The 13557-nt window shown below is 34.4% G+C and overlaps 1 protein-coding gene across 1 annotated transcript in view; it reads left to right on the plus strand.

Moving 5' to 3' along the window:
* LOC113890914 (platelet glycoprotein 4-like) overlaps positions 1-12512 on the plus strand; it is a 58418-nt gene extending 45906 nt beyond the window's left edge. The window contains 7 exon segments of the mRNA XM_027538438.1: positions 3629-3698; positions 5158-5289; positions 5291-5347; positions 6503-6620; positions 7599-7672; positions 11443-11497; positions 12354-12512. Coding sequence (XP_027394239.1) covers positions 3629-3698; positions 5158-5289; positions 5291-5347; positions 6503-6620; positions 7599-7672; positions 11443-11497; positions 12354-12512 — 665 coding nt within the window.
* The last annotated feature ends 1045 nt before the right edge of the window (positions 12513-13557 follow it).

The following is a 13557-nucleotide window of genomic DNA, read 5'->3' on the forward strand; positions in this document are numbered from 1 at the left end:
TGTGTTGTAGGTAAACAACATGTTATCAAGAAACCAATAGATCACTGAATAAATCAAAGCATAATAATAAAAGAAAACACGTAGAGATAAATGAAAATAAAAGCATGATGATCCAAAACTTATGGGAAGAAGCAAAAGCAGTTGTAAGAACGAAGTTTATAGCAATACAATCTTATCTCAGGAAGCAAGAAAATTTTCAAATAAACAACCTAACCTTACACCTAAAGCAATAGAAAAAGAAGAACAAACAACACCAAAGTTAGTAGAAGAAAACAAATCATAATCAAAAAGGAAAAAAAAATAGAAAAGATCAATAAAACTAAAAGCTTGTTCTTTAAAAAGAATCAAAATGGATAAACCTTTAGCCAAACTCATCAAGGAAAGAAAAAGGGAGAGAGTTCAAATCAATAAAATTAGAATGAAAAAGAACATAATTTAAAACAAACACCACAGAAATACAAAGGATCATAAGAGACAACTGCAAGCAACTGTATGTCAATGCAATGGAAAACCTGGAAGAAATGTACAAATTCTTAGAAAGGTATACGCTCCCATGAATGAACTAAGAAGAAATAGAAAATATGAACATACCAATCACAAGTAATGGAATTGAAACTGCGCTTTAAAAACGTCTAACAAAAAATGTCCAGGACCAGATGGCTTCACAGGTGTATTCTACTAAAACCTTACAGAAGGGTTAAACCTATCCTTCTGAGACTACTGAAAAATTTGCAGAAGAAGGAATATTCTCAAACTCATCCTATGAGGATACCATCACCCTGATACCAAAACCAGACATAGATACTGCAAAGAAGGAAACCATGGGTCAGTATCACTGATGAATACAGATGTGAAAAATTTCAACAAACTACTAGCAAACCAAATCAAATAATACATTAAAGGATCACACAACATGATAAGGTGGGATTTATACCATGGATACAAGCATTTTGCAATATCTGGACATCAATCTGTGTGATATATGATATCAAAGAATATTAAAGAATAAAATTACATGACCATCTCAATAGATGGTAGAAAGAGCTTTTAACAAAACTCAATATCCATTGAGATTTAAAAAAAATCTCTAGAAAGTGGGTACAGAGGAGACCTATCTGAACATAATAAAGGCCATATATGACAAAAATATAGTTAGCATCATATTAAACATTTAAAAGATAAAAGCATTTCCTCTAAGACCAGGAACAAGAAAGGATATTGACTCTCATCACTATCATTTAACATAGTTTTGGAAGTACTAGTCATGGAAATCAGAGAAGAAAAAGAAATAAAAGGAATCCACATTGGAAAAGAAGTAAAACTGTCATTGCTTGTGGATGACATGATACTCTACACAAAGAATCCTAAAGATGCTATCAGAAAACCCTTGAATTCATTTTTGAAGAGCTGTAATATAGTTTCTGGAGAAGGAAATGGCAACCCACTCCAGTATTCTTGCCAGGAGAATCCCATGGACAGAGAAGCCTGGTGGTCTACAGTCCATGGGGTCACAAAGAATCAGACACAACTGAGTGTCTGAGCACAGTAAAGTTGCAGGATAACTAAGTGTGTAATTATTATTATTACAAAATTATTACACAGAAATGTAATCCATTTCTGTACACTAACAATGAAGATCAGAAAGATAAATTAAAGAAACAATCCCATTTGCCATTGTATCAAAAAGAATAAAACACCTAGAAATAAAATTGCCTAAGGAAACAAAAAACCTATACTCTGAAACTATATGATGATGAAAGAAATCAAAGATGACACAAACAGATGGAAAGATGTATCACATTCTGGTATTCAAAGATCAACACTGTTAAAATGACTATATTACCCAGTGCAATCTAAAGACTCAATGAAATCCCTATCAAATTACCAATGGCATTTTTCACAGAATTAGAACAAAAATTTTTAAATGTGTATGGAGACATAAAAGACCTTGAATAGCCAAAGCAATCTCGAGAAGGAAAACAAAGTTGGAGGAATCACGGCTCCCTGACTTCAGACTGTACTACAAAGTTACAGTCACCAAAACAGTATGGCAGTGTCACCAAAACAGAAATGTAGATCCCTGGGACAGGGTAGAAAGCCCAGAAACAGCGCACACATATATGGCCAATTAATGTACAGCAAAGTAGGTAAGACTGTATAATAAATGGTGCTGAGAAAATGGGACAAGTACATGTAAAAAAATGAAATTGAACATTAACACCATACACAAATAAACTCAACATGGATTAAGTAACTAAAGACTGAATGCTATGAAACTCTTAGAGGAATACATAGGCAGAACACTCTCTGACATAAATCACTGCAGTATCTTTTCTGAGCCACCTCTTAGAGAAATAGAAATAAGAAGAAATATAAACAAATAGGACATAATCGAACTCAAAGCCTTTTGTACAGCAAAGTAAACCATAAACAAAATTAAAAGACAACTCACAATGGGAGAAAATATTTTCAAACAATGCAACCAATGAGGGATTAATTTCCAAAGTTTTCAACAGCTCATATTCTCTATATTACATATAAAAAAAAAATCAAAAAATGGGCAAAAGACCTAAATTGACATTTCTCCAAAGAAGACATACAGATGGCCAAGAAGTACATTAAAATGTGCTCAAAATCACTGTTTACTAGAAAAATGAAAATCAAAACTACAATGAGGTATCACTTCGCAATGGTCAGACTCCATCACCCCAAAATTCACTAACAATAAAGGCTGGAGAGGATGTGCAGAAAAGGAAATTTTCCTATACTGTTGGTAGGAATTTAAACTGGTAACAGTCACAATGGATAACAGTATGGAGGTTTCTTAAGAAACTAAAAATAAAGCTACCATATGATATAGCAATCCCACTCCTGGGCATGTATCTGGATAAAAATGTAGTTCAAAAGGTTATATGCAGACCAGGATTCATTGCGGTGCTGCTTACCATAGCCAAGAGATGGAAGCAACCTAAATGTCCATCAACAGATAAAGAAAATGTGGTGCATATGTGAAACAGAATATTACTCAGCTATTAAAAAGGATGAAATAATGCCATTTGCAGCAATATGAATGGACCTGGAGATTATCATACTAAGTGAAGTAAATCAGAGAAAGACATGGATCATGTGATATTGCTTTTTTGCAGACTCTTAAAAAAGTGATACAAATGAACTTACCACACAGACTCACAGACTTCAGACAATGAAGTACAGTGACTGAGGGAAGAAGTTGGAGGAGGAGATGGATTTGGAGTTTGGGATTGACATACATACACTATTAATGTTTAAAACAGATAACCCACAAGGGCTTACTGTATAGCACAAAGAGCGTTACTCAATATTCTTTTTTCACCTAGATGGGAAAAGAAAAAGAATAGATACATGTGTATGTATAACTGAATCATTTTGCTATACTCCTGAAACTAACAAAACATGGTTCATCAACTGATCCAACAGAAAATTTAATAAAAGAGAAAGGAATGAGAAAAATAAATTTCTGTTTAAAAAATTACATGTAGAATTGCTACAGTTCATATTATATTTCTATCAAGCATGTTGGAATCAAGATTTCTTGATTTAAGACACAAACTGCATCTAATCCCTTGCCACTGGCTCAACTTTTAAACAGATGCAGCTTCATTTCCACCTTTTATTGAGAAGATCCGGGTATTACAATTCTTCTCCTTGGACATTTTCAGGTAAGACAAAGACATTGATGTATTTCTCTAAGTCAGAATTATTTCCCCAAGTGACAAGAGATAAATCAAGAAGACCACACTCAATAATAGTACATTAGAAAAATAAAACAAATTTAAGGAAGTTTTTTGATATATTAATAAATACAATATAGAATTCATAATGTGTTTATTTCTGTAAACTAAAAGATGTAGAAGGGCACTCTGCGTAACACAAATCATTTTCTTCTTTGTCATTTCTAAGCAAGAGCTATTTGTTCCTCTCTTTTACTGAAGTGGTAGTATGCTTAATAACAGTCAAGAAAGACATGCCCGATCTTCCTTAAATTGTCTAAAATGATGAGATTCCAGGCACAGATCTATGTTAATGTGCTCTACTGGCATTACGACATCCATTCAAATTGGCAGGGTGCAGTAACTATCACACAAGCATCAGCACCCACACTGGGCATTGGGTATGCTTGAATCCTTTAGTTTCTAAATTCTTTGTGGTGTGAGAAAGCTTTGAAGATCTCTGAAACTTTTCTTATCTGTAAAATTGAAGAGAGCAGAATTTCTTCAAATAAGGTCATCTGGGTATTAAAAAAAAAAAAAGTATATAGTGGGATCCAGTACATTGTCGAGGCTATGGTAAAGTGAAGTGAAGTGAAGTGAAGTCACTCAGTCGTTGTCTGACTCTTTGAGACCCCATGGCTGTAGCCTACCAGGCTTCTCAGTCTATGGGATTTTCCAGGCAAGAGTACTGGACTGGTTTGCCATTTCCTTCTCCAGAGGATCTTCCCGATCCAAGGATCGAACCCAGGTCTCCTGCATTGTAAGCAGACGCTTTATCCTCTGAGCCACCAGGGAAGCCTGGTTATGGTGAAGAGCTGTAAATGATGGGCATGTAGAAGGCAAATATTAAACACAAGCATGCACACACTCAAGCAGAATTTCTCTCCATGATTAAGTTTTGGAAGATTGAAACTTTATTTTTATCTCACTTAAATTGGGCACGAATTAAGGATTTGAGAGAGTCATCAATAATTAATCCACAGAAGAAATGAACTATGAGAAATGTCTGCTGTATAAATACTCTATGTGGTTAGTCGCTCAGTCATGTCCAACTCTGTGGACTGTAGCCCTGTAGCCCACCAGGCTCCATTATCTGTGCGATTCTCCAGGCGACAAAACTAGAGTGGCTGCCATTCCCATCTCAAGGGATAAATACTCTATTGCAGTTCACAAACAAAAATTAATCTCAGAAGCTTTTGAAAACAAAGGTAAGAATATCCAAGTACTGAGTTCTGTTATAGCTTAAAATCTCTCAAGATTTTTTTCCTAAGAATTAAGCAGGAATTCTAGCAAGATTACATAATTTTCCTAAGTTAAAGCAATAATATAAATTTTACAATAGGAGAAAATGGATCTCCAGAAGGAAGTTCAGTTTCCCAGAATGAAGCTTTTCCGTATCTGTGTTCAGGTCCATCTATGTTGTGTTCACAGCTGAAACGAATCTGAAAGGAATCCCTGTGTACAGATTCACTCTTCCATCCTTGGCTTTTGCATCTCCACTTCAAAATCCAGACAACCACTGTTTCTGCACAGAAAAACTTCTCAAAAAACTGTACCTTATATGGTGTGCTAGACATTGGCAAATGCCAAGAAGGTAAGTTTACAGGTTCTCAATGTTACAATCCATGGCATAATTTGCATTATTCTTTAAAATGTAAACTTCACCCAGGGTTTCTTTCCACAAGAAATTTAAAGTGAGAAGGCAACAATGGCAGAAAGTGGTAGGCTGTTTTTGTTCTGATTTTCACTGTTTCAAAAGTTAGTTGTTATTAGGTAAAACCACCCTGATATTTTTCTGTGCTACTTTGGAAAATAAATCTTAAGGTTCTTTGCTCATTTTTTAAGGATTATTTTTTTGAGTTGTGTGAATACCTTGTATATTTTGGATATTACTTACTTATGGGATATAAGTTTTGAAAATATTTTTTCCCATCCCATAGGTAGCCTTTTCATTTTTGATGGTGTCCTCTGCTGTGCAGAATCTCTGTGTTCTTTTTAGATTTAGGATAAAATTAAAATAGTTATCAGAATACTTTAAACATCCCAACTTATCTAGCATTTTTCTAACTTTTCTACCCTAGAAAATGGTAAATAAAAATAAGTGTATTCAGGAAGTCTCCAAAACAAGAATTGACTCAAAATATGGAGTTTATCATATTTTGCTCACCTATTTCCTATTGGTGTAGGTGTGAAGAAAGAAAGAATCTCTTTAAAAAATTATCAGTCCATAGGCACATTACTACCTGAAACATGAAGGTATATGGTTGTAACTTTGTGTTCAGCAGCTAAGCTTTGCTGTTGTTGCTTAGTTGCTAAGTCGTATCTGACTCTTTTCGACCTCATAGACTATATAGCCCACCAGACTCCTCTTTTCATGGAATTTCCCAGTCAAGAAAATGGAGTGGTTGCCATTTCCTCCTCCAGGGGATCTTCCTGACCCAGTGATCAAACCTTATCTCCTGTATTGGCAGGCTGATTCTTTACCACTGAGCTACCAGGGAAGGCCAGTTAAGCCTTACTTATAGGAAATAAACACCTAAGGGATGACTGGTTACATTTCTTCTTTGTTATTGTTCAAAAGTGATTAGATGCTATAATTGTCTCTAACCCTCACCATCCAATTAGTAGTCAAAGCAAACTTTGCATTTCATTTTTAACTTAAAAAGCTTTATCTTCAAGGAAATCTTTTCTGAAAGGGATGTATAATAAGAAAAAGTATTTATATCATTTGTCTTTTAAAACTTGCTTGCAAGAAAACCTGTGTACATTTCACTTCCTCATTTTCTATATGCAAGTCCAGAAATTGCAGAACCTATTGAAGGCGTAAGTCCAAATGAAGAAGAACATAGCACGTACTTAGATGTTGAACCTGTAAGCAACTACATTATTGACCTGTTTGGTTTAACATTATTTTTTAATGAAAGAAAAATTAAATTCTCTCCATTTTCTCACATTTATTGATTATGTTTATTGCATCACAATCTTGATAAATTACTTACTTTTATATCAATGAAAATAACATTTTTTTCCCATTGTTGCTTATGAGATGAAATAATTCTGTTTTAATTTATAGCATGTGAAATTTTATAGATCTTTTTAATTCTTCATAGGTCAGGGAAAGCAATGATAGACATGATTCTACTTAAAACAATTTGGTATAAAGTACAATTTTATGCTCATTTTATAACAACTGCAAGTACTGCTCACATGAAGGGATACTGTAGATTACAAGCAATTGAAAGATTTTACAGATATATATGCATTTGAGGTAAGATTGATTATACTCAGTGTAGGGAAACATCTATTAAATTTCCTATAGAGTAACAGTTTTCAACTTTTCATTTATTTTAATGTTCTCCTATTCAAAGTTTAAATGATATCCCAGCATTTTAAAAGTCACATTTCAGTATAAGGAATAATAAGTAGTATTATAATTATACAGATGATATATGGGTTCTGACTGATATATACTTAACCATGCAAAGTTCAGGATTTATAGACAGTATAAACAGTACTGGGTTTCAGTACTATTGTGGTGGATCCCTCAAAACCAGTTCAAATAAATATCTTAAATTTAAATAAAGCCTAGGCATTAGGATGGGCAAAGGAATTTTGTGTGTATATATATGCATGGGTATATACATCTGTATACACCTATTCATGCGCACACAAAATTTAATTATGGAGAATTATGTGTGCATGAAGCAATATGTCCAATTAGTTATTTAATAAATTTCAAGTAGTAGAGTTTCACTTTAGGTTTTATGTAACAGTAAAAATAAATTTTGGATTTATAAAATCTTTTTTTTTAAGGAAGTTGATAATTAATTTAGTTTGTTCTGTCTTTAGATAACTGGATTCACTCTACAGTTTGCAAAACAACTGCAGATCAATATACTGGTTAAACCAGCAAGAAAAATTGAGTGAGTCTCTTGAACAAGTTTCATTATGATTTTTAGTATTTTCTTGTAAGAATGAGAGTATATCTATGAAAAGAAGGGGAAAGAATATAAAATTCAACTTCTCTAAGTCAGAAAAATATCATATATTAACACATATATATGCAATCTAGAAAAGGGACACTGATGAACCTATTGGCAGGGCTGGAATAGAGATGAGGATGTAAGAACGGATGTGTAGACACAGCGAGGGAGGGAGAGGGTAGAATGAATTGAGAGAGCAGCCCTGACAGAAACACACGACCATGTGTAAAACAGGTAGTGGGGAGCTGATGTATAGAATAGGGAGCTCAGCTCAGAGCTTTGTGATGATGTAGAGGGGTGGCAGGGAGGCTGAAGATGAAGGGGATTTATGTATACTTTTAACTGATTCACGCTGTTGTACAGAAGAAACTAACACAACACTGCAAAGCAATTATACTCCAATGTAAAAAAAAAAAAATCTGTTTTTTAAAGTAATGTAGATGATCAGAGTTATTTAGCCCAAGGCACTGACCACAGATAATAATGAGTCATGAAAGTAAAAATCTACCTGTACCTCTATAAAACAAAATGTTGGTAAATAGAAATAAAAGAAAGTCTACGGAAATTTAGGTAGCTGGACTAGGAAGACAGACAGTGAATGGACTGCATAAACAAATTTGTATGAGGAAAATATATATGCACAGAAAAAAATGCAAAAGGAGATATGAAAAATTGTATAAGCATGGTTATATCCTTCCATGTTAGCACTGTAAGAGGTTTGCAGCTCAATTCTTTCTACCAGCTTTATTACTGATACTCTTAAAAGATTTAGAGATAAGATTTTTTTTCTAATTTCTACATAAATTTAGAATATCTGCCCCTTTAGGAATGTCAAAACAGGCTACTAAAGAAAAGCATGACCATTAAATGATTTGAAAACCTATGTCCAAGAATTTCTGACTGTAGAAACTGTAAGCTGTGGATTAAAGTATTCTTTGTCACCATCAGTTCAGTTCAGTTCAGTTGCTCAGTTGTGTCCGACTCTGCAACCCCACAGACTGCAGCACGCCAGGCCTCCCTGTCCATCACCAACTCCCAGAGTTCGTTCACTCAAACTCACGTCCATCGAGTCGGTGATGCCATCCAGCCTACTCATCCTCTGTCTTCCCCTTCTCCCACCTTCAATCTTTCTCAGCATCAGGGTTTTTTCAAATGAGTCAGTTCTTCACATCAGGTTGCCAAAGTATTGGAGTTTCAGCTTCAGAATCAGTCCTTCCAATGAATATTCAAGACTGGTTTCCTTGAGGATGGACTGGTTGGATCTCCTTACAGTCCAAGGGACTCTCAACACCACAGTCTTCTCCAACACCACAGTTCAAAAGTATAAATTCTTTGGCGCTCAGCTTTCTTTATAGTCCTACTCTCACATCTATACATGACTACTGGAAAAACCATAGCTTTGATTAGATGGACTTTTGTTGGCAAAATAATGTCTCTGCTTTTTAATATGCTATCTAGGTTGGTCATAACTTTTCTTCCAAGGAGCAAGTGTCTTTTAATCTCAAGGCTGCAATCACCATCTGCAGTGATTTTGAAACCTAAAAAAATAAAGTCTGTCACTATTTCCACAGTTCACCCATCAATTTGCCATGAAGTGATAGGACCAGATGCCATAATCTTAAGTTTTCTGAATGTTGAGCTTTAAGCCAACTTTTTCACTCTCCTCCTTCACTTTCATCAAGAGTCTCTTTAGTTCTTTGCTTTCTGCCATAAGAGAGTCATCTGGATATCTGAGGTTATTAATATTTCTCCTAGCACTCTTGATTCTAGCTTGTGCTTCCTCTAGCCCAGCGTTTCTCATGACGTACTCTGCATAGAAGTTAAATAAGCAGGGTGACAATATACAGCCTTGACGTACTCCTTTTCCAGTTTGGAGCCAGTTTGTTGGTCCATGTCCAGTTCTAACTGTTGCTTCTTGACCTGCATACAGGTTTCTCAGGATGCAGGTCAGGTGGTCTGGTATTCCCATCTCTTGAGGAATACTCCACAGTTTGTTGTAATCAACACAGTCAAAGGCTTTGGTTTAGTTAATAATGCAGAAATTTTTCTGGAATTTTCTTGCTTTTTTGATGATCCAAAGGATGTTGGCAATTTGATCTTTAAAACCAGCTTGAACATCTGGAAGTTCACGGTTCACGTATTGCTGAAGCCTGGCTTGGAGAATTTTGGACATTACTTTACTAGCATGTGAGATGAGTACAATTGTGTGGTAGTTTGAGCATTCTTTGGCATTGCCTTTCTTTGGGATTGGAATGAAAACTGACCTTTTCCAGTCCTGTGGCCACTGCTGAGTTTTCCAATTTGCTGGTATATTGAGTGCAGCACTTTCACAGCATATCTTTTAGGATTTGAAATAGCTCAACTGGAATTCCGTCACCTCCACCAGCTTTGTTCATAGTGATGCTTCCTAAGGCCCACTTGATTTCACATTCCAGGATGTCTGGCTCTAGGTGAGTGATCAAACCATCGTGATTATCTGGGTTGTGAAGATCTTTTTTGTATAGTTCTTCAGTGTATTCTTGCCACTTCTTCTTAGTTTTCTTGAATAAACTCATGCAGTAATAATCCAATATGATGAAAAAACATACATAAAATAAAATTTCAACTTCTTTGGCTTAATTCATTAAATCGTAAAATGCTAATAACTTTCATTTGCAATTTAGAATTATATCTAGTTTGTATTGAAATGGTATTTACACACATTTTGGAATGAGTGTATAGTGGTATTGCTCATTCCACACTAGCTGTCCAAATATTTCTATGACAGTAGTTTCCAGAATTCAAAGTTTAGTTTTGAAAGGTTGTTGCCAAACCAAAAAAGACTGGGATTCTTGGCTGCCGGAGGAGAAGAATTCAATCCATGGCCAGAGACGCAGCTTAATCACTCAGAGCTTTTGTGTAATAAAGTTTTATTAAAGTATAAAAGAGGTAGAGAAAGCTTCTGACATAGACATCAGAAGGGGGCAGAAAGAGTACCCCATTGCTAGTGTTAGCTATTTGATGATGATGATAATAATATTTGATAATTATAATTACAAAATATTATAATAATCAAATTATAATTATCAAAATATTATTATAATAATTTGATAATTATTATTTTATAATAATTATCAAATTTTTATTGAATTTTATTATTAGTCAAATTAATAATAAGCGAATCAAAACAATGTCTGGAGGTTGTAAAGACCTTACTAGACCCACTCCCATAATTTACATTTTATGATAACAGGATTAGCCAGAAGGTTTTTTTTTCCAGAAACTGTCCTCAAGCAGGTTACATTATTGCTATATAATCCTAAGGAATATAGAGGATAAAAAAGTTTGTCCTCTCCTCCTCAAGAGTTCCAGACCCCTCTGTCCTTGGGGATCCCCGACTTCTTATCAACCTGCCTAGGAATTTACTCTCTCAGTTTCCTGGGCATCACTTGTTGAAAGGGAAAATAAGTGATTAGAAAAAGTGAATCTAATTAGAAATATATATTAGAAAGATTCATAGAGTGATTATAAAACTCAGAAACAGACCTTAAAATTTAAATGATTCATCACGTGGAACAAAAATCAAGGAATTTAACCAAGACACAACAGCAACTAGTTTCTGAACATTCATGTATAGAGATAATTACTAACACTTCTCTTATGCGTGTATAATATATATTTATTTCCATAATTATTTAATATTTTATAATTATTTTCAATGTATATTACAGAGCATTAAAGCATTTGGAGCAGAACTATTTGGTGCCTATTCTTTGGCTTAATGAGGTTAGTATTTTTATCTATTAGTCACTGAAATAGCAAACATCTTTGTATATAGAATAAATCTTGGATGATTGAAAATTGAGTAAGTGTGCATAGTATTTGAAGTTGTATGAGTTTCCATTACTCATGTGGGCAAGTTTATACATTATTAATTATAGAATTAATTATTTTGAGAGAACCAAGCCATGCAGAAATATCAGGATTATGTTAGATTTCAGTGTTTTTATTTTAGAAAGACAAAGTACTTCCTATCATTTAAGATTATTTCCATAATGCATATATTAAACACTATCTCTTGTCATAGTGCTTGGCATGGGGAAGAGTCATGCAAACATGACATTCCAAATAACTCAGTGTGAATATTGTAGTGTTAATAAAAGCCAACCAAGTTTATAAAGATGAGTTTATGGTAAATGTAGGCAGTTTATCTCCTGATGAGACATTTTTAGTGTAAAAATCATGGAGTGGATTAGCCACAGAATTAGGAAATGCATTGTATAAGCCTTTAGAGGAAGAAAACTGCTGACCCTTGATATTTCCCTCTGTCACTAAGAAACATTCTTTGGGAAACTGGAAAATATTTCTGTAAGACCAGTGTATTGAACAAAGAAGTCAGTGTACTGAAGAATGCTATATAACATGTTTAAAGGGAAATGATTGTATTTCTCTAAATATTCCACCTTGGCATTTATTACCTTCTCTGACATGCAAAGAGACTTCCATTAGCTTGTTTTACAGAAAAAAATAACTAAAATTTATGCAGTGTTTTGAAAAAAAAAAAAAACTGATACATAAATTGAAGGTTTTGAGTATTTTGCTTCACTAAACTACCCCAAAAACACTATTAACTTTATTACAGACTGCCACCATTGGTGATGAGAAGGCAGCAATGTTCATAGATCAAGTAACTGGAAAAATAAACCTCCTTCGCCTGGTACAAATAATCTTATGGAGTATTGGTACAGTGATGTTTGTTGCTTTTATGATTTCATACTGTGCATGCCGAGTGGAGTGTTAAATAAGTAAGTATATAATAAAAATTATATACAGCTGCTATAACATTATATATTGCTTGTTTTCATTTTATCAAAAAGAGGTTATAAATTAGGCTACAAATATTTCTGGATCTGTCTAGTCAACAATTGTTTTTAATGTATCTTTGAAGTTTTGAGATGTTTTTCCAGTGCTCATGTATGGATGTGAGAGTTGGACTGTGAAGAAAGCTGAGTGCCAAAGAATTGATGCTTTTGAACTGTGGTGTTGGAGAAGACTCTTGAGAGTCCCTTGGACTGCAAGGAGATCCAACCAGTCCATCCTAAAGCAGACCAGTTCTGGGTGTTCATTGGAAGGACTGATGCTGAAGCTGAAACTCCAATACTTTGGCCACCTCATGCAAAGAGTTGACTCATTGGAAAAGACTCTGATGCTGGGAGGGATTGGGGGCAGGAGGAGAAGGGGACGACAGAGGATGAGATGGCTGGATGGCATCACTGACTCGATGCACGTGAGTTTGGGTGAACTCCAGGAGTTGGTGATGGATAGGGAGGCCTGGCGTGCTGGCTGCAATTCATGGGGTCGAAAAGAGTCAGACATGACTGAGAACTGAACTGAACTGAACGTAAATTAAAACATAAATGAAGGCTGAATGAATAATAAGCCCTAGTAATACCAAGCAGATCACTACATCTTTCTTCTGAGAGGACTGCACTAAAAAATGAAGTCATCACTTTTGAAAAGTTAAAATGTTGCACAAAAGCTAAATGTGTTCTAACTTTTCATTTCTTGATTATTTCTAGCTAATTATTTTAAAATCACAAATTACTAAAATCACAGACTAGGAAAGTTTATATATAAATGAAAACGGTAGATATTTGGGGAGACTGAAATTTACAAGAGAAAAGAAAATAGAAAGGTTTATTAAATAAGCTAGAAATTAAGGAGAAATAGAACCTCAATAAATGATGGTAAGAAAACAGGATAAATATGCTATTTTAAGATGAAGATAACATATTAATATAAAGGATTGTAGCATAAAAATATGCTACAATCACAGTACAAAATCA

This window comes from Bos indicus x Bos taurus, chromosome 4, assembly GCF_003369695.1.
Source record: "Bos indicus x Bos taurus breed Angus x Brahman F1 hybrid chromosome 4, Bos_hybrid_MaternalHap_v2.0, whole genome shotgun sequence".
Lineage (NCBI taxonomy): Eukaryota > Metazoa > Chordata > Mammalia > Artiodactyla > Bovidae > Bos > Bos indicus x Bos taurus.